This window comes from Acinonyx jubatus, chromosome D4, assembly GCF_027475565.1.
Source record: "Acinonyx jubatus isolate Ajub_Pintada_27869175 chromosome D4, VMU_Ajub_asm_v1.0, whole genome shotgun sequence".
Classification (NCBI taxonomy): Eukaryota; Metazoa; Chordata; class Mammalia; order Carnivora; family Felidae; genus Acinonyx; species Acinonyx jubatus.
The window spans coordinates 17,555,598-17,577,814 of NC_069391.1; the positions used below are offsets into that span (position 1 = coordinate 17,555,598).

Sequence of the window (22,217 nt, forward strand, 5' to 3'; positions counted from 1 at the left end):
ATAGTAAGGGTTCGATGCCCTCTTGGCAGAAAGGCAAGTGCAGCCATTGTGCAAAACAGTATGGAAGTTCCTCGAAAAAGTTTAAAATAGAACTACCATATCCAGTAATTCCACTACTGGGCATTTACCCAGGTACAAAAACACAAATTCCAAAAGATACATGCATTCCTATGTTTATTGCAGCATTATCTACAATAGCAAATTATGGAAGCCACCCAAATGTCCATTGATAGATGAATGGATAAAGGTGTGGGGACACACACACACACACACACACACACAATATGGAATATTACTCAGCCATAAAAAGAATGAGGTCTTCCCATTTGCCACATCATGGATGGATCTAGTGGGTATGATACAAAGTGAAATCAGTCTGTCAGAGAAAGACAGATATAGGATTTTACTTATATGTGGAATTTAAACAATGAACAAAGAAAAAGAGAGACAAACAAGAAACCAGACTCTTAAATATAGAGAACAAACTGATGGCTCCCAGAGGGGAAGTGGGTGGGGGGATGGGTGAAATAGGGTAAGAGTATACTTATGATGAGCACTGAGGAGTGTGTGGGATTTCTGAATCACTATATTGTACACTTGAATTTTTGGATCATTATATTGTACAATATAGTATACACTATACAATATAGTGTATACTATACACTATATATAGTATACACTATACAATATAGTGTATACTATATTGTTCACAGAATTGTACATTAATTATACTGGAATGAAAAGAAATATAATATATTTTTATAAGATACACAGAAGCTGTTGTTAAGCAAAAGAAACAATAATGCCTATCATTCATTGAGTGCTTACAAAGTATTGGGCTCTGTGCAAAGCACTCGCAAACATAGTATGTATACATGATCTCCATTTTCAAGGCAGGAGAATGAAGATCAGAATGATAAAGTAAGTTGCCTGATATGGATCATCAGTGGGTGGTCCCAGCAGGATACACACCCAGGTCTGTCTGACTCCAGAGTCTACAGTTTTCACAAATATTTTTGATTACTCTGAACTCTGAAGAGAAACTGTCAGACTGTTGGACCCATTGAGGCAACTAGATCAACCCATTGGTATACTCGCAAACTGGCTCACTGAAGAAGAGAATAATGTAAAAAGCCTTATTTGTAGCACTTGCCAATTTCCAAGGTATACATTCTTCTTCCATGTCTAATTTTAAGTCATTAGGTTTCACAACTACTGTGCAACATCTTTGAGCATTTAACACTTAGCTCTTAGCCAAATTGTGCCAGTTCCAGCCCACCATTGCCCCAGTCCCAGCAGCAAGTCAGGGTGTATCTCTTAGGAATTACTGTCTTGTGTTTCTGTGCCTGGCACAGTTTGGCCCATGTGTGGAATATAGAAACTCAGTACGTATTTGTTGACTAAGGAATAAAAAAAACACTTGAATGATAAGTGAATAATCAAGACTGGAGAGGAAGGTGGGAAATACATCTTCAGCCCTAAAGTAAGATGGACACAACATCTTTTTACGGTGCACCTATCTGAACTTCTCTATGGCAATGAGGTGATCTGTTGACGTAGAGTTTGAGTGTAGATGTTTAAACACTACTGATGCCCTCCTCTTCCCACTTCCCAGAAGAGCTGATCTTCCATGAACCAGCAACTCCCCTCCAAATGCACTGCACTGGATGACTTTTCTCTGTCCCCAGTGTTGTCACCACATGTCACCCCTTGATCCTCACTGCCACTCTGGTAGTGACACATTCTTCCCCAGCAGCCAGCTGAGCATCATACCACATTAACTTCATCATGCTGTCTTTTTTCTCAGTGGCCTTTGATGGCTCCCTCACATGTCCCTGCCCACCTCCTCAGCGTCCTCTCATGTGACTCATCATTTTTTCCCCACTGTATCCCACCCTGGAACATACATCCTTCCTTCCTACTATCGGGACTGGGCTTCACTGTCCCTTTCTAAAAGAAGTCCCGATGCTGTGCTCTCTTGTCCTACACTATCCTTCTCCATCCTAGCATGAATCAGAGTACAAAATGACATATTCACATCTGTAAATTCCCACCCCTTATAGATTGAAAAATTCATGAGAGTGGAGGCCACATCTGTTTCTATCTGGCTTCCTTTACCTAGCGGTGTTGGGGAATTGGCCGTGTTGTGTTGCAAGACCTCCTCCCGTGGGTCAGAAGGCTGTCCCCTGGAAAGCAGTGTGGGAAAGAGTTTTCAAGGCTGCACTCTGGGGTCAGCCTCTTCAGTTCACATTTTATTAGCCCTGTGATGTCAGGTAGCCAGTGCATTCATACGGACTTGATTTTCTCCTCTGTAAAATGGGTGTAGTAGCAGTAGTTCCATCACATGGTATCATAAGGATTGGAGAATTCGATATACAGCACTTAGTGTAGGACTCGGCAGAGTTAAGCACTTAACCACGGTAGTTATTCTAATATTTTTATTTTGAGTCCAAGTGATGCCTCAGCTCAAACTCACAGTTAACTCCTTCTCTTCACCAAGGAGGTAATGACTATTTTCTCTTCTCAGAAAGAGAGATCCCATGGAGCCGGCTCCTTCTCCCTGGAATAAAGGGACTGGTTGGCCTCTCTGTCCACTCATTCATTCATCTATTTATTTATTAACCAAATATTAATTTAGCTGCTACTCAGTAACAGGTTCAGTGCTAGAGGAACTAAGGTAGGGTCCACACCCCTGAGGAGGATGTAGTCACAGGGGAGGGGGAGGGCAGTCTACATTCTTCTCTCCCTGCTTATAGGATTTCACTAAAAAAACTTGGCAAGGAGCCAGTTGGGAGATTGGTCTGCAGAAAAGCAGTAACCTTTGATATGCCCTGTTCTTTGTAGTTTGAAATACAAGGGAAAGGAGAGAAGGCGGAGAGAGTACCCATCTCCCACATTAGACTTTGAGTAGGACTGAGGCGTCATTATGCCCATTTTATCACTTGAGGAACCTGTGTGATACAACAGTAAAAAGAAATGACCATCCTAGGCCATGTCGCCAGAAAGTTGGTGAATCTGGGAATTTGAATTCTGCTGCCTCTTGCAATGGTATTTTCTGTTCTTTGAGCCGCTGACTCCTGGAAAACCAAGGAGGAAGCAACACTGCTAATGCTGGTCCTGGTTGACGACTGAAATGGAAGAAGAAATTCATAGTTATGATTCCCAGGGCTGCTGTTACCTCTGCTCTAAGCATGCCTACATCCTAATCTCAATTCTTCTACACTTACGCACATATTCACGTCCTCACATATATACGTAGGTTTCTATTAAATTTAGTAGAGCTTCTAGTTTAGCTCTTTAGGCTGTTCAGGTGTGGGCATTTCATAAATAAATACGCACTAATGTTGTTACTATTATTGCCATCCCATAAATTTAACAGCACAAGCAGGAAGCTCCAGGTGTGTATAGCACCTGAATTACGGTTACTTAGGGAACCTCTGCTGGCATGTCCCTGTCGTCTCTACCTGAGTGATGCCTCTGTACAACTCCTTCTGCAGGAATAATCTGTGTCCTTCCATCCTAGCACAAGGAGCCAAGTGCCCCTGGGGGTGGGGTGGGGAGCGTTTTTACAAATATACAACGATGTGTAACTTGGATGTATCATCGCTGGCCAGCCCATAGTCTAGGAGGAACCATGACGATTCACTGGGCCTCCGCTGATAATATTAACAGGTATAGCAGACAATGGTCACGGGGCGCTCAGCATATGCCAAGCAGTGTGCTGAGGGCTTGAAATACATAAAGAGCCATCAGGAAGTTAAGTAACTTTCCCAGCGATATTAGCTAACAATTACTGAGCCTTTCTTATATTGGCCACTGTGCTGGTAACTTGTTGCTTAGGTCAAGTGATCTTATGAAGTAGGTATTTTAATGATTCTTGCTTTGTAAATGGAACGCTGGGATTTAGGAAGATCAGATCACTGGTACCAGCATCTTCCGGTAGGAAAGGGCAGCACTGGTGCTTGATCCCAGCTCTGTGGGACCCTAAGGGCTGTGTTCCTAACTCTTCCTTTTCACGACCTGCAGCACTTCACACTGTCAAGAAATTACTGAGCTGGGTTTCAAGCTTATTTTCTCTGATCGCAGAGCTCAGAAGCCTTCCATGTCTCCCACTTCCCTTCTGGGATGATGTGTGAACCTAGGGTCTCCCGGAGAGACATGCCTCTGTAGAGATGAAAGGGACTTCCTTCGCTGGGAGGCCAGCCCTGATTTTGTGAGTCACTCTCAGCGTCTCCTTCCTCTCAGCCCTCACCAGGTCTTGGAGTCTTCAGAAAAACAACCTAGCCCTTTTATTGGGTACAATGTCATTATGTCTCCTCTGGACCGTCTCGCCTCCCTGACTATAGTCCCTTCAGGTTGCCCGGGGTATGACACAGCAGGTGCACAGGGAAGCTTTTTGTTTTTATTTTTTTTTAATTTATTATTCTATTAATTTTTTTAAGGAAGTGCCAGTGTGGAGTCCATTGTAGGACTTGAACTCACGACTCTGATATTGAGACCTGAGCTAATATCAAGAGTTGGATGCTTAACTGACTGAGCCACCCACAGGGAACCTTTCTAAATGAAAGGGGGTCTCTTCTAAACTTGAAAGTCCCTGAGTCTCCTTCTGGGGATGAGGGCTTTTCAGCCTTTCTCATTTATTCATTTAAGTAGGTCCTGGTGTTAGTTCTTTATGGCTCCATAGAAAATGACCCCCAAATCTTCAGGTTTAAACAACAAACATACGTTATCCATTTATTATCTCAACAAACATTTATTGATTGACATGCTGCCTCAACTGACATTTATTCTGTGGGTCAGGGGCTCAGGTACCATGTAAATATTCCTCAAGCTTAGGGTTTCTCACAAGACTACAGTGAAGTCATAAACCTAGGCTATGGTCCCCTCTCAAGGCTTGACTTGGGGGAAGGGTCTGCTTCCCAGCTACCTCATGTGATGGTTGGCAGGATTCATTCCCACAAAGGCTGTGAACCAGAGGCCACTCTCACTACTTTGTCTTGTGGGCCTCTCTCTCTGGCAGCTGACAACATGGCTGGCACCTGGCTTCACCAGAGCAAGAAAGTGAGAAAGGGGCAAAGAGAGTGTGAGCAAGATGGGAGTCACAACCTCTTGTACCCTAGTCATGGAAGTGACATCCGACACTTTTGTTGTATTCTGTTTGGCAGAAGCAAGTCAGTAGGGGAAGGGATCACACGAGAGTGTGATTACCAGGAAACCAGGACCATTGGGAGCCATTTTAGAAGCTGTCTACCTCAGTCCCCCACCCTCTTTCCTTTTCTTCAAACCAGATGTTTCTCTCATTTCAGGTGACTCATGCTTTTTCATGTCTGTAGACTTAAAGAATGGTTGATTGTCAAGCTTCAGGTTCTCACATTCTGTGCAGAATGTTCTTCGGCCTCCTGGTGTAAGCATCCTCTGATTTTGTTAATTCTTTTTTAATGTTTGTTTATTTTTGAGACAGAAGGAGAGAGACAGAGCACAAGCATGGGAGGGGCAGAGAGAGAGGGAGACACAGAATCGGAAGCAGGCTCCAGGCCCTGAGCTGTCAGCACAGAGCCCAATGTGGGGCTCAAACCCACGAACCATGAGGTCATGACCTGAGCTGAAATCAGACAGTTAACCCACTGAGCCACCCAGGCACGCCCCCTCTCTGATTTTCTCATAGACGGTCTTTGAAGAATAAGATTTCTGCCTTTAACCCAGGCGCCTCTCCTTGTTTTCCACCCCAGAGGTACACTTGTAGATCATATCCTTTGTCACAAGGTCTTTGGATCCCCCTCCTTGAGACTATGAAGTCCCTGCAGTATCCTCAGCACCCAACACAATGTCTGGTGCTCAGCAGATACCCAACACATCTCTGCTGACAAGGTGAATGAATGAGGATGTGTTCGGTGTTTGCACGGTGCCAGGACGGCTGGCCTGAAAGGCCATGAAGTATCGTCTAGGATGAAGCCCACTTCCTTTGTAAGCTCCTCCCTCCCCCGCTCCCTGGCCTCCTCTGTTAACATTGTACTTACTCTATGTGCCTGTTACCTCTGCCACTCTAGTTGATGCACCGTGTCCTGTTCACCCATCTCCTGGACCACACACCCGTTTTTCTACTCAACTCTCTCATTACAAGCCTCAGCTCTCAGGAACAGTTCTCGGATACCCAAACCCGGATTAGGGGTCCCCTCTTCTGCACTGGCCTCTGTTGTCATGGTAGTCTGCTTGCGTTACATTCTCTGTTTGGAGCCTGCTACCCCACTGCACATTGAGACCCTTGGAGGCTCTGATCTCTGTATCCCCAGCTTAGAGCACAGAGCTCAGTGCAGAATGGGCCTTTGAGAAATATGTGTGACTAGATTATTTCCTCCTCTTATAGACAGGGAGATAGACATCCAGGGAGGGGAGGGATTTTGCTGAAGGTGGCATGGTGTATAAATGGCAGAGTGATGTTCAGGTTTGGTCTCTTGTGCCCCAGGACAGAGCACTTTGCACAGGCCCCAGGCACTTCCTTGTCGCTCAAGGACAAGACAGTATGTGAGTCTGGCATGTCCCTTGGGCTAAGAGCACTATTGTTCTTCTGTAGGTGGAATATTTCAGCCAGCAAACTTGAAAGGTTTAGACCCAGAATGTCAGCCTGAAATGGGTAGAGGCCTCTGTGTGGAAATATGCTTGGGCAGAAATGCTGCACAGGAACATTCTTTCCCCTCTCATTTTTTCCCTCTTTTATTCTCCTTTATATTCTCTTCTCAAAGGTCTAAAGGCAAAGCTGTTTATCTCCAAATGGCTGTTTCAACACAATGCAAATGTGCTTTTGCTGAAATGTTAGTGGTCTGAAGAGAAGGCAATGGATTGGAAAACCAGGGGAAAATGCCCTTCTATTTAAAGAGCTGGAGACAGGTGTGTTTATCCTAATAAAGTCCCCAGGTGCTTAGCAGCCAAACTCATCCACCCAAAAAAGGGCAGAATCCTCTGTGCCCTGCAGGGACCCAGTCCATTCCTTTGTAAGAATGATGGTTTGGGTGCTGAGAAGACCCTTGGTCTTATGATGTGCTTCTTGGGCCAAAGCTCCCTCTCGTTCCTTAGACCTTCAGGAGACGCTGATGGTAAATAAGCCCCTGGGTGATGCAAGAGGAATGCAGATGTTGCTGGGGTCACTCAGACCTCGGTAGAATCCCAGCTCTGCCTCTGATGGTTTGTGCAACTTGGAACAAGTGTCTCATCTCCCTGAGCTTCATTTTCCTCATTTATAAAGTGGAGATCATGGTGCTTAACCCAAAGGGTTGTTTTAAGGGCTGGGTAAAACAAAGCATGTCAAGTGCCTAGACCAGGGCCTTGGTTCTCAAAGTTGCACTTGTGGAATATTTATTTTTTTTTACTTTTTTTCTATGTTTGGATGTCCTCTGTGACATGCCCCTCAAGAGGTCGGTCTGCCTGAGTCTCCTTTGCATCAAGGCTAAATGTCCTGTGTCCTTTAACTAGTGCCCTCTCCTGACATAATCTCTAGTCTAACCCTCATTATCTTCTCAGAGCATGGACGACTTGTCTATGTTCTGTTTAGAGCATCATGCATCCTGAGTTACATTACCAGCTCTGCAGCTTACGAGTGACCTTGAGCAAACCACTTCTCTTCCCTGAGCTTCACTTCCCTGATCCATAAAATGGGAAGCCAGTGATTGCTGTGAGGAGCAAACTGAACAATGGATCCAAAGAGTCCAGTAGAGGCTTGGCATATATTAGGTGCTCTACATATGTTTAAACCTTCTCTTACCAAAAACTCACTCTCCTTCCAGCTACGTGCTCTTTCTTCCTCTTCTGAACCATCGTAAATTTATGCAGATATTTTCTGGGATACAAAGGCTGAGGTGTACATTTGCTGGTCTGACATCTGGTGATGGTCACGATCATGGATGCTATTCATTGGGTACCTACTGTGCAATGTATTTTTCTATTTAATCTTTCTAACAATGCTGTGGAGTAGATGTGATTCACATTTGTGAGGATGATAAGACTTGCCTAAGGCCAACCAGAAAATAACAGAGTGGGGATTTGAACCCAAGTTTCTCCAATTCTAAGGCCCATGTTCTTCACATTTACCTAATCTACTATGCTTTAGACTTTTTGCACCAGTCTCTCAAGGTTGTTTTGTGGGAATATTTGGGTATGGTTCATTTTGATTGTATGTTAACATTGGCCAAAGTATCCTGGTTGAGCCCATCTGACATACGGTCATTTGTGGGACACTATGGCCAGTGTCACACGTACAGAGAGTGCCAGAGGCACTGTATTTGTTGCAAGAGATACTGGTTAAGGTAGGAACCAATGATGACTATCCCAAATGGTGAACTGAGAAACCTTGTTGTGGGAGCTGGAACCAATGGGATCTAGGTCGTGCTCTGGACATTATGACTCTAGACAGCACTCTCTCCTGTCCTCCTTTTAACCTTTAGCATAATGGATTCAACTCATGGATCTTAAGGCACTCCTCCAGCTCTCTCTTCTAGCTCCATGATTATTTTCTGAATGTGGGAGTCAAAAGATAGAGTATAAGTTTGAGCAAAAGAAGTATGGGGGCCTGTTTTCCAACTTCAAACACGAAGGTCTGCCTGAGAGAGGAGGAATGGAAACAAGACTATGGAATGTTGAGGACAGGAATATGTCTAGCTGGTTTTGGCTCTAGGAGTAGATTTTTATTTCTTATTGACATAGTTTTCATACAGAAGGTCAACAGTGAAGGAAGACTTTGTGATACATTGTTAAGGCTTTGGGGTCTAGATCTGGATTAGAATCCTGGCTTTGCTTCTCAATAGCCTTCTAGCCTTGGGCTAGACTCAAGTTTACTTATTTGAAAAATGCACTAAAGAAAATTGGTGATTGATCAAATAAAGTAATATCTAAAATATTTAGCACAAGATGTCATAGTAACTGCTCTAAAAATAAAAGAACATCACCATCATCACCATCATCACCATCATCATCATCATCACCATCACCAATGAAATTGGTTTTCTTTTTACCTAACAAGCTTTCAGTTTAGGTGATGTTCAAAAACACAGGTTGGATGACCATAGGACAGGGCATTGTAGGGAACTACTTGTACAGTGTAATTTGTTAGGGTCAAGCTCTTTTTAAGTTCTCTGTAAATCTGAGATTCTGTGACTCATATTAGAACAGGTGATACTTGTGACAGGAGTCCAGAGAGGTATGGAGTTTCTGTGAGTTAGGGAAGACTTCCAGGAGATGGGGGTTCTCTGGCCTTAAAAAGTAGGTCTGCCTTTTGCTGCACTTGGCTGGTGTAGTAAGAAGAGCATGGAACTCTTGATCTCAGAGTTGTGAGTTTGAGCCACACGTTGGGCATAGAGATTACTTTAAAGCAAATAAAAATATTTTCCAAAAAGTAGATCTGCCTTAGACATGTTGATAAAAGCAGGAAGAGCAACACATGGCTGTAGGGAATGCATGTGGCCTGTCACAAGGAAAGGTACAAAGAGAAGTGCAGTGGAAGGTTTGGACAAAGCCTCGTTTCCCATTATTTCTCAAGTGTAGTCTGAGAATCCAGACAAAGTTGTGAGGAGGAAGGAGCACAGAGATTTGATGGAACCCCCTTCCTTTAGACGCAGTGTGATATGATGGAAGAAACATTGAATTAGGAGGTCAATAGATTGGTTTATATTCTCTCTCTGCCCTTACTAATTCTCAGCCTTTGGGGAAGTGCATTAACCTCTCAGAGTTTCCATTTCCTCTAGTATCAGAAAGTGGCAGCATTGCCTAGAATTTACAGTAGACCTATGGAGTGGAGGAGATTCTGTAGGTAAAGGACAACACAGCCGACCTAGTAAATATTAAATATACAATAAACATAGTTTCTGTACTCCTACTTTCACAAGCCTTGGACAGACATCCAGTGGCATCTTCTTAGAGAACTGAGTGTTGACTTCTTTGGCAAGCTCCAAGAAAGAGCAGCTAAAAATGTGCCTTCCATGGAAATGGGAGACGATTGGTCCCGATCTTCCTTGGTAGCCATGGAAACATGTGGCTGCTCTTTGCTCTGTCCCTCTGCCCCCAACACTTGGTCCCCAGCTCTTCTCTGCCAGTCTCCCCTTCCATGAGGGGTGTGGGCTGCATGTGGTGGTGCTGCTAAACAGCCCACAGTCTAGGAAGGTGAACACAGAGGTCAAGCACCAGTGTTTAAAAAATAGCATTTTTATTTTGTGAGTCAGTACCAGCTGATGATCACCTGTGGCTCTGAAAACCAAGCTCCACCTTTCCTTCCTTCATTCCCATTTATTTGTGAACCTTTCTAGAACTTTAGCTCTTTGAACTGTCACCACGATTTCTCTCTGAACACTGCAGTTTCACGGACTGAGTACAGTATCTCTTTCCCCACTCCCTAATGCATTCCGTCAGGCTAATACCAGTTGAATAGTCTTTAACCTTTCAAACTGGCCCTTGTACCTGCCTCTTTTCCTTCTTTGCACATAGTTTTCTGTGACTCTGAAGTTCTGTTTTCTGTAAACAAGTTTTTTTTTCCCTCCAGTTGAGATACAATTGACATCTGTCACTGTGTAAAAGTTTAAGGTGTGTGGTGCATATTGGTTTGACTTACATATTTTGTGAAATGATTATGCTAATAAATAGAGTCAGCATCCATCATCTCAAATAAGTACAGTGAAAAGAAAAAGCAAGAAGAAAAAAAAATCGTTTTCATTGTGACGAGAACCCTTAGGATTTCCTCTCTTAGGTAACTTTCCTATATGCCATACAGCAGTGTTAGCTATAGTTGCCATGTTATTTATCACACCCCTAGTACTTATTTACCGTATAACTGCAAGTTTGTGCATTTTGACCCCATTCCTCCTATTCCCCCATCTCCCCACCGTCTGCCTCTGGTGACCACATAGGTGATCTCTTCTCCATGAGTTTATTTCCTTTTTGCTCCTTTTTGGATTCCACATATAAATAAGATCATACAGCATTAGTCTTTCTCTGACTTATTTCACTTAGCATTATGCCTTCAAGACTCATCTATATTGTCACTAATGGCAGGATTTTCTCATTTTTTATGGCTGAATTATATTTCATCATATACATATGTATACATATATGTATATATATGCATATATATGTGTGTGTGTGTGTGTATATGCATATATATATATATATATATATATATATATATATATATGCATACATACATCTGCTGATCAACAGTTAGCTTGTTTCCGTGTCTCAGCTGTAATAAATAATGCTTCTGTCAACATGGGGGTGCAGATATCTTTTTGGGTTACTGTAAAACTCCATTCTTTTTCCTTTTTTTTCTTTAAATTTTTAAATTTTTATTTATTTTAAGAGAGAGTGTGAGCGAGGGAAGGGGAGGGAGGGAGGGAGAGAGAGAGGGAGGGAGGGAGGGAGGGAGAGAATATCAAGCCGGCACCACATGAGATTGTGACCTGAGCTGAAACAGAGTCGGATGCTTACCCAATGAGCCACCCAGGCACCCCTCCATTCTTTTTTCTTAATGTTTATTTATTTTTGAAAAAGAGAGAGAGAGAGAGAGACAGAGAGAGAGAGAGAGACAGAGAGACAGAGACAGAGCATGAGTGGGGAGGGGCAGAGAGAGAGAGAGGGACACACAGAATATGAAGCAGGCTCCAGGCTCTGAGCTGTCAGCTCAGAGCCCCATGCGGGGCTCAAACCCATGAACCATGAGATCATGACCTGAGCCAAAGTCAGATGCCTTGCCGACTGAGCTACCCAGGTGCCCCTAAAACTCTATTTTCTTTTAATGGCTTAGGAGCCAAAAGCATATAGACATTGGAGTCAGACAAGACTGACCAGGAAATTTTTCTCTATCACTTCCTAATGGTTAAGTCTTGGTTTTCCCATCTTTAGATAGAGGTGGTAATCTCTGCCTTGCAAGGCTATTGAGAAGTCTATAGGCAAATGTAAATAGAATCTTTAATACAGTGCCTGGCATAGGGCAACAGTTAATTATTGGGATCTGCTGGTATAATTAATAGCAACTTCTGTATACATTTTTAAAGTAGCTCATTTTTCCTACTTTGTTTCATAGAATAATGGCTCTGTAATATATTATTACTTTTGGGGAACATCAGGTTAAATTCTGCTAAAGAGAATTCAGTGCAGGCCTTTCCAGAGATTTTAATACCAGATATATAATTTTTTAATGTTTATTATTTTTGAGAGAGAGAGAGACAGAGAGCAAGCTGACTGAGCCACCCAGGTGCCCTAATACCAGATATATAAATATACATAACTCTAGTACTTTAGGAGGTGAATATAGAATGCAGCATGTCCCAGAATTTCTTGAAAATGGAAATTTTGTTTTCAAGATACATTTTGTTTGGTGAGAAATAACAGCTGTGGCTCGTTGGGACATTTAGATGCACTTGTGTAGTCAGTAGGTCCATAGATGAGAGCAGGGATTCTCATCCTGCCTTCACACCTCGCCAATGAGACCTGGGTATAGTGTTATGAAAAGGTACTAGGCTGTGGGTCAGGAGATGTGGCTTCCAGGCCCAGTTATTCCTCTCATGTCTAAGCTTGAGTTCACCATTAAGTGTTGGACTCCGCACTTGTATACTGGAGATAATACCAGTGCTGATTACGTGGAATTTTGTTGAAAAGTGAACAGGATAGTTGGGAATAATTTGTGAATTCATAAAAAGTGAAAAAAACATGGCACCATCTGTGTGATCTTTGTCACCAACACGATTGTTGCCATCTCCACCGTCATCCCCTTAAAGTTACATTCATACCAAGGCCAGCCATCTGCAGCTGCCATTGAGAAATCCTGAGAGCCAGTTGTGTCTAGACCCATTCTGTGTCTGTCACCAGTGGCTTTATCTTCAACAGGGTGCCACAATCCAAGCTTTACTCAGCCAAATGTGTTCCCCAGTGGCCTCACAATAGCACACTGCACTAACTGAGGCCATGTAGTGTTTTCTGGAGGTCAGAAAGGAAGAGAAAGAGCCATCTATCCTGCCCCTGTCACCATCTGCTTTCCTTATAAAGTCCCGTGTGGTGATGTGGAGAGGTTCCCTTGAAGACCTGTGGTCATCATCAGGTGGGATGATGAGACCGCTCTGTGTCAACCCATCGTCACTGCAGGGCTCTAGGAAAAGCTGAGGTCTGTAAGCAGCTTGACAGTTAGGGTTGAGTATTCACTGTTCATACCATATCTGGCATGTTGATAGAGAAGTTATAGAGGGTAATGGCTAAGAACTCGGACTCCGAGGTCAAATGGTTTTTCATTTCAGCCCTATAAACTTTGAGCTACATGGCCCTTGGTAAGTGGTGCCCTTTGCTTCCTCATGTGCAAAATATGGATGATGATAGACAGCACCTCGTGAAGCTTCTGTGAAGACTAAGTTAGATACTATGTGAGAATGTTTAGTTAATTGTTGGGTGCATAAATGTTTTCATAAATATTTGTGATGATGATGATGATGATAATGATGGCTGTGGTGGTGATGGTGGTGATGGTGGTGATGGTGATATTCTCTGCTAGGGAAGTCATTGTAAAGAAGAAAATCTATACAAAGTATAATAATAATAAGATTCAAAATAGGATTTTAGATAAATAAAGTAATGCTAGCATTACTTGATTTGGAGGAAGGAAGGCTCACGACAAGCCAGCTGCCACCATGAGCCAACTAACTAGCTCCTCCTGAAGAGGACGTATTAAGCACATCATTTTTCCCTGGGCAGCAGAAGCTGGCTTGCAGAGTCAGAGTCCAGGGCTGTTGAGTACATCTGTCTGAGAGGAAAATTGCTGCTTTGGAGATGTTGAGGTTGCTGTCTCTGGAAATATGAATAGGCTGGATGAACGCTGGCACAGATCCTACAAAGGAAAACCCTATGAAAGATGGGAGATTGGGAAAACTACAAACGGTTTCAAGGATGCCGTGTATTCGAGAGTGCCACGGTCAAAGAGCCAGAGAACATAAGAAACTAGTTCATGGCAAAGATAGAGAGAAGGAGATGAGGAGAGAATTAACCCCAGGTGGGCAAAGTGGGGGTGAATGGGAGGAGTAGAATGCCCCATATTGACACATCGTACTAAAGTATTATGTATACACTCCAGCCACGAGTAAGGCTGAGGATAGGGGGCCACCTTATGTAGAATTCTCAGAAAGTCACACTTATAAATATTCTTTCCTCCTGCCTCCATCGTGACTCTTGTACTTGTCAGACAGTGTGTCCCAATTTTCGTTTCCAGAAACACACAAAGAAGCACAGAGGTGCTGGAGCTCAGGTGCGGCAGGAATCCCAAGAGGCATTCATTGAAGTTAGTGGGGAACACCAGCCATCTGCAGGGGCCACCCTGATATGCGCGAGGTTTAGCAGCCTATCAAGGGCTTTTCATATGATCTCTAGCTGGAAGGTGGTGGTGGGGGGCAGGGGACCAATCATTGCCAAAGAGAATGAGTGCATACATTTGACTAGAAAGGAACCAGTAACAGTAGTCCAGTACTGACATCTCTTGGTAGAATGGAGAATGATAGTTAGGCATTCATTCATTCATTCATTCATTCACTCATTCAGTAAATAGACGTTTATTGAACACCTAATATATATTCAGACACACTTACAGACGCTGGAAATAATAGGAGGGCACAAAAGATGAGGTCTGGCACATAGTAGATGCACATTAAATAACTACTTATTGAATGAACAGCTTCTCAGATAAAGACATTGAGGCTTAGAGGAGTTAGGTGACTTGTGCATGAAGGCCAGCAGCTAAGTATAAAAGCCAGAATTCCAGTGTAAGCCAAAGAGCCATATGTCCTCTTGAGATCTGTAGGCAGTGGGAATTTGAAGACTTGAGATGAAAGGAAAGATAAAGTACATGTGTTTAATGTTACAATTATGATCTCACATTTAATCTAAATAGCTTTTCCACCAGTTATGGGTTATGATTGCCATTTCATAGATTAGAACACTGAGGCTCTGGGAGTGTAGGTAACTTGCCACAAGTTAGATAGCTATTAAATGGAAGAGTCTGGATTTAAGTCTCCAAAACCCAGCCTCTTCGTCCTATTCTAAGTGACTTTTCTACCAATTGGCCTCCTCCGCCCTAATGTCCTGGGATCTTCAAGTCCCTGTCCCTCACCCTAACCCCGTATGCCATTTAAAGGAAGAAATGATTCCTCAGCTTGGGACCTAGTTTTTTGTCCCCCACAGATATCGGGAGGAAGGATTCAATGGAAGTATAGCAGCTTTAAGTTTTCTGCACACAGTGGTCTGATGGGGTTAGATCTATTTTCTTCATTGTAAAATGTGATTGATTCAATTCCAAATTTAACTTAAATTTGATTTTCTTCTCTCAACCTGGCATCTCCAAACTGAGAATCAATCAAACCCCAAATCATAGGCAGCGTGCGGATCAACAATGCCGAGTTATTTCCGGTCGAATTTCTCAAGCAATGCATTTTATGCCATTCTCTGCTGCCATGAGAGGAGTTGAGTGGTAAGAGGGAGGGGAAACGAAAGGGAAATTAGATTATTAGCTTTCTCCAGTTCCAACAATCAATACACCCTGGTGTAATTCTATTCCTACAGCACATTGCTCTATCTTGCAAGTGATGGGGAGGGCCCTGCGAACTGGAATGTGAAACAAGAATACCCGTGACCCTGGACATTTGGCGATGCTCCTGTTATGATCTGGAGCTATCAGTTACTGATCTGAAGCTGTCATCTATTGATTTTTTTCCAGTTGCATGGAGTTCTGTCTTGTCCTCATATTAGCTATGAAAGAAGAGCACTCCTCCATTTTTCAGATGGAAATATTTTGTCCTTTTAGGGTTAGACCCACTGGCAAGTGTCACATGGAGACTTAGTGGTGAAGCCAGGATTTGAACACAAGCAGGTCTAGCTTTAGAGGTCATGCTCTTTCTGCAACTACATGATGCCTTGGTGGGACCTTTATTCTGTGGTGAAGTGGAAGGTGACATGATATGGGGGAAAGGTTGGAAAGTGCTGGTTCTAATCTTGCCTCTGCCATGTGCAAGTTGAGTGACCTTAGAAAGTCATTTGGTTGTTCTGTCCCTCTGTCTATGTGTAAAATGGGGATGATAGTAGCAGTTTGTTATAAGGATTAAATGAGGTGAATTTGCCTCACCAAAATGTAAGCTTCAAGGACATTGGTTGCCTTGTGTTCATTGTTATTCCCTCTTTGCCTAGAACAATATGGAGAAAGAGGTGATGCTCGGTAAAAACTGGTTGCGTGGGTGAATGGTCAGATAGATGTGAGTGCTAGGCGTAGTGCCTGAATCATAGTAAACACTCTGTAAAGGGAGTTTCTCCTCCCTGTCTTGGCTTCCTGTGACGCAATACAGGGCCTGGATGAGAAGGATGTGGTTTTTATGGGAAAGATAGTTTCTACCTTGCCACTGTCTACAGCTCTTACTCAGAGCTAAATGCTAATGATCAGCTTGTTGGGCCAGGAACTCTTAAGAAGTCACCTCTGTTTGAGTTCCACTGTGAAGTTTCTGCCAGATTCAGTTGCCATGGAAACTCCCCAAGCCCCATGGGCAGCTCCACAGGCATCTGGCCCAAGTGCAGACTTGACCTGTGTGCTTTCTTCTTCCTGGACTTCAGAGGCAGCTGTAGCGATTCAGGCATTCGCTGAATAAATGGCTTCCCCAGGACACTGTTCATTCACATTCTCCCCTCCACTCCCTCCCTCTTCTTAGGACTCTCCCCCACTATATCCACCGTTTCTGTCTTTGGTTTCTAAAGAATAATTCAGTTCATAATATGTTCTGTCAATGTGTTGGACAAAGAAGTAAATGAGTACTGGTTTCTGCCATCAATGATTAGATAAATACTGATACCTGGCTTGGAAATGATCATTTGCGAGGGCCTACCATGTGCCAAAAACTGTGGTAGGCATTTAACATGTGCTGTCTCATTAGGTCTCACAACACTCTCGAAGGATGTGTCGTCTTCTTCCTATTTTCCAGATGATAAAACTGAGAGGCAATAAGCTAACAATATACCTTCACTCCCCTCCCCACTGACTCCTAAAGATTGTGGATTACTGTGAAGGTTTAAAAGACCTAGGGGAAGCAGTTAGCCCGGTGTGAGTCCAGAGAGATAGTACAAGCAATCCCACACCTGCCCATAAGTCCTCATCTCCCAACCAGAAATCAGCCCAGCAAGGGCTGGGCAGCATTTCTGGTAGCTGGTTAATTAGCAAAAGGAAAGTCTTGGTCATCTCCATTTCTGCTGCCATATGGAGGCAAGTCTGGGAGGTGCCTTCTCAGAGACCCACAGGATGCTGTTGTCCATCCAGGGCATCTGCTTCCCCAATGCCAGGAACATGTACCTTCCTTATCTCACTCTCCGGTTCCCCTTCCCAAGAATGTGTTCATGCTGGACTCATCCTTACATGTTCGTCCCCTGAGAACAGACTCTACACAATCTAGAGTGGAAACTCTGCTGCTGCTAAGTGTTCTTTGCGGGGGAAGGAGGGGAGGTTGTTAAATATCTAGACTTGGGGTAACATGTTGACTTTTTAAGGAAAGACTTACACAAAGCACTGACTCCTAGTCCATACCCTTTCTAGTACAAAACTTGGATGCTAGCTAGCTTATGTTATTTAGGTACTAAACTGTATAGTTTAGAGTTTGAAACAGATTTTTTGTGGTTCCCAGGAAGAGAGAAAATTTGTTCCTTTTCTTCCAGTGGTCATTTTAGGCTTAGGGACTTCCCATCCACCTGACACCAGAAGCAGCTTTTTAAATCTTACTTGCCATTCCATCTAACATATATCCAACAAATACAGCAAATAGATGAATAGTCTCTACCAAAAGTTATGCCTTGTACTAGGACTAGCAATAAAGATAAGGGTGCTGTTCTTAAATCAAAGAACTTACAGGTTCCAGGAAGTAAGTTTAGCATGAGAGATGTAAAGATGGTGAAGATGGGGTGCCTTCCTTCAAGAAGCTCACTGTTTATTAAGAAAAAATTAGATAGGCATACAAAAAAATCCAAAAGCTGTCCATAAGGGCTCTTATTCCATTAGGATCCACCAGTCTAGCAATGCAGCTGGCTTATGGTTGGCCTGCTTTTCGGCTGGTCAGCACCTTATCTGCTTACTAACATGTTACTATCATCCCTGGAAGTTGGGATGTATTTGCTGAGATTCTACCACATCCCAGACACTGTGCTAGGCATTGGGATCAATGGTAGGCAAAGGATATGGCACCTGAGCTTACCATCCAGTTACTAGAATCTAATGTTGGAGTGAGATATTTTGAGAAACACAACAAACGTAGGCTGTTTGTTTGCCTAGAGGGAGAGGAATTTACATTTGTGATTAATCTCAATGAGTGATGAAGGATAAGGTAACAAGTGGGGTTCTATGCAAAAGAAATAACATCTGTCAGGGCGCCTGGGTGGCTCAGTCGGTTAAGTGTCTGACTTGGGCACAGGTCATGATCTCATGGTTTGTGGGTTCAATACCCATGTGAGGCTTTGTGCTTACAGCTCGGAGCCTGGAGCCTGCTTCGGATTCCATGTTTCCCTCTCTCTCTGCCCCTCCCCCACTTGCACTCTGTGTGTGTGTGTGTGTGTGTGTGTGTGTGTGTGTCTCAAAAATAAATATTAAAAAAAATTTTTAAAAAGAAATAACACCTATGATATTAGCGTGATGAAGTGTTGACTGTGGTGGCACTGCAGTTATGCAGCCCTGCCCATACCTCTGTCAGGTAGGGGAGGGCAACAGGAGGTGTGAGTGCAGAGACCCACCATGAAAGGCCTCGAATGCCAGGCTAATGAGAATGGAAGGCATCCTGTGCCCAGAGGTGTAAAACAGTCTCAAGGGGTTCCAGCAGGGAATGAGATGGGAAGATGTGCCCCAACCTCCCTCATTTCATAAGCAGAGAACAGAAGAGATGTGGGGAAACAGGTGAAAATGATAAGGACATAGAATAAAGGGGCACCTGGGTGGCTCAGTTGGTTAAGCTCGGACTCTTGATTTTGGCTCAAGTCATGATCCCGTGGTTTGTGAGATCAAGCCCCACATCGAGACCCATGCTGACAGTGCAGAGCCTGCTTGGGATTCTCTCTCTCCCTCCCTCTCTGTGCTTCCCCCCGCCCATCTTAAAATAAATAAATAAACTTTTAAAAAAAGAATAAATAGAACTGCATGGCTGTGCAGATGCTGTAAAGGAAGAAGACAAGCATGAAGGATGTCTAAGTTTCTTGCCAGTTTAAATGATGGTATTTTCAATAAGTTGGGGAGCTCAGGAGGAGGAGAAGGAAGAACAGGAGGAGGAGAATAAGAAGGATCAGGAAGAGGAGGGAGCTTTAAGGAGAAGATAATGTGTTCACTTTTGAACACATTTATGTCATGCCCCTGGGACTACTTTAGGGAGATGTCTAGGAGACTTGGGAATAAAGGTTTGCTCAAAAGAGCCTAGTGGGTGATAGAAATTTGGGACCCATTGTTCTAAAAATGTTATCAAAACCTTTAAAGTAGTTGTCAATAGCAAGACCTAAAGAATGAGACACAGTGGGGGCTTAGGACACAGACAACAGAATTGCTCTGCTGGCCCAGTGCTTTGCTGGCCATGCAAATCCAATCTATTCATTCTATTGCATCTATTAAATTGCCTTTAATTTTCTCAGGCAAATCTCCCCTTCACATCTTGCACCCTCTCTGCTAGTTCCTTAACACAACTTGCCTTGGAGTCTAATTAGCTGGGGATAAGCCCCCTAGCCTGTAAGCTCCCGGAGAGCAAAAACTCTTCTCGCGCTGCTCTCTATGTATCTCCGTAGTAGGTGCTCAGTAAATGCCTGCAACACTAATGTGAACTGAAGAGCTTCTAACAGTCTGTGAGACCCTGTTAGATGATAGACATTGTGTCTACACTATGCCATACAATCATCACAACAACCTGTGAGCTGTTTCTTACTACTCTCATCAGATGTGTAAGAAAACTGAGGTTCAGAGAATGAAACAGGTCATACAGCCACTGAGGGCTAAAGCCCAGATTTGAACCCACGGTTGTCAGACTGTAAAGCCCATGTTCATTCCACTGGGCTCTGCAAATTCAACACTTCTCACTTCTTCCTACTTGCTCCTAAAACTAGTAGAGAGTTTAATATTTTTTAATAATTACCAAAAATGACCAGCCTAATTGAGAGGGGAGGAGAGGGAATTACCACAGTTTTCAGGAAGGTCGTTTCTTTCATCTGTACCAAAGGGGATGATAAGCCCATTTTGCAGAGAGTTAAGTTGAGACCCAACAAAGGCCACTGAGATGTCATTGCAAGCACAGATGTTGGAAAATATGGTTTCTTTTTCCAGCTTCCCATTTGGAAAATAACAGGATTCCCAAATTCCATGCTATCCCTATTTTCTCACCTCCTGGATTTATGTATCTTTGTGTTGTATTTTTGTTATTAGGTTTGCTGAAAAGCCCAGTGAATAAGACGGCCTTGACATTGATTGCTGTGAGCTCCTGCATCCTGGCCATGGTGTGTGGCAGTCAGATGTCCTGTCCACTCACCGTGAAAGTGACTCTGCATGTGCCTGAGCACTTCATTGCAGACGGTAAGAACCAAGCATAAAAGATGCCCCATTACCTGCTCGTCACCTTGCACCCCTGTCTGGTCAAATGTCCTCCATGCATAGCTCAAGTTCACAATTAGATTACCAAAAAAAAAAAAAAAACAAAAACCCACAAAACATTCCAAAGGCCTTGGAGGAAGCCCTTATGATTTAGAATCCTGGATTATTTGAATGGAACTACAGAATGCTTTTTTTTTTTTTTTTTTGCCATGGGCAAGGATAAGATTTATTAAATTAAGGAAGAATTCAAATGTGAGTGCAGGGAGACTGAGCAACTTCAGAGAAACTCCTGCTTCTTATTATGCTTGCGAATCCTATTCCTAACTAAAAATATCCCCTCCCCAAATACTATTTGCTAATTAAAAAATATGACCGAGAAGATCATATGAGCTTTGTTGGAATTTCCTGAATGTCCTGGAGAATACTCTTATCTCATTCCATGTAGATGTACTTTACAAGTATGTTATATCCTACCGTTTACTCTTCACGCAATTAATTTGAATTAATGATACACTGTAGTCTTTGTAATCATTTGCAAAAAAAGCATGGCCCAAGAAACTGATTAAGGTTCTTGATAGCTATTGTTAAAGTGTCCTCCAGAAAGATGTTCCAGTTTACATGCTCCAGTAGGATGCGATGGCACCTATTTCCTCAATTGCTTGTCCAAGTGCTTGGCATTACTATTTTTAAGTGTATGAAGGTCATCATAAATATAATAAAGAAGATATATTAAGTATGCAGCTTAAATGTTTACGTAAGAGTCCATCCAGATCAAACCATAATACATTCCCAGCTTCCTTATGTTCACTCCCAGTTAATGCCTTCCCAGAGGTAACCACCCTTCTGACTTCCAACACTATATTAGTCCTATTATTTAAAAAAAAATAGTTTTGCAATTGGATCTGTATTGAATATTTTTGAGATCCTTACTCAATAGTTGTCAGCCTTATCTCAATATAATTCAATTTTATCTTTACCTTTTAAGTTCATGTTCAGATCTAGCACCAATCCCTTCCATATGTTTTGTCCAAAGTGGAATGATTACCTCCTTTCTCTGAAACACTCAGACTTCTATTAATGCATCCTGTGATGGCTCCCACTTCACCATGTAAACTAGCCTCTACTTGTTTTTTACCTGAACTACAATGAAGTTCAGTATTTCTTACTTTATATACATGCAGTTGGCTTTCGGTCCTAAACATAACATTTTTGATTCAATTCTATCAAATCATATGTGTACATATGACAGGTGCAACTTTGAGTGTAAGATAACAAAAGGATAGCAGAGGGAAGCAGAAGGAAGCAAATGTACAGAAGCATCTAGGTCGTATAGGTTCATGGAGATTGGGATGGGAAGAATTGCCAGAACCTGGGTGGAGATGAAAGACTAAGAGTAATAAACAATGAGTTTGGAAAAACCAATAGGACAAGTTTTGGCCACCATTTAAGGTATGTGATCTTAACTTTTAGTGTTACCAGTCCCTACACTTTAACTGTAGAATGATAAGCCTTAGCAACATTCGAGTTTTGAATATTTATTTTCATGCTTGTAGACATTGAGCTCCTAAGGAGTCTAAGTAACCTTCTCAAGGTCATGGTAAATAGTTTAGAGGCTAAGAGCAGAGGC

General features: G+C 42.9%; 1 protein-coding gene across 4 annotated transcripts in view; it reads left to right on the forward strand.

Annotated features, from left to right (window-relative positions):
- The window catches only part of ASTN2 (astrotactin 2), an 873,140-nt gene that overhangs the window by 330,700 nt on the left and 520,223 nt on the right, over nucleotides 1–22,217 (forward strand). For all 4 annotated transcript variants that reach the window (XM_027034940.2, XM_027034941.2, XM_027034944.2 and 1 more), the window contains one exon: nucleotides 20,426–20,572. In XM_027034940.2, the coding sequence (XP_026890741.1) occupies nucleotides 20,426–20,572 (147 nt within the window). The remainder of the gene's footprint in view (nucleotides 1–20,425; nucleotides 20,573–22,217) is intronic.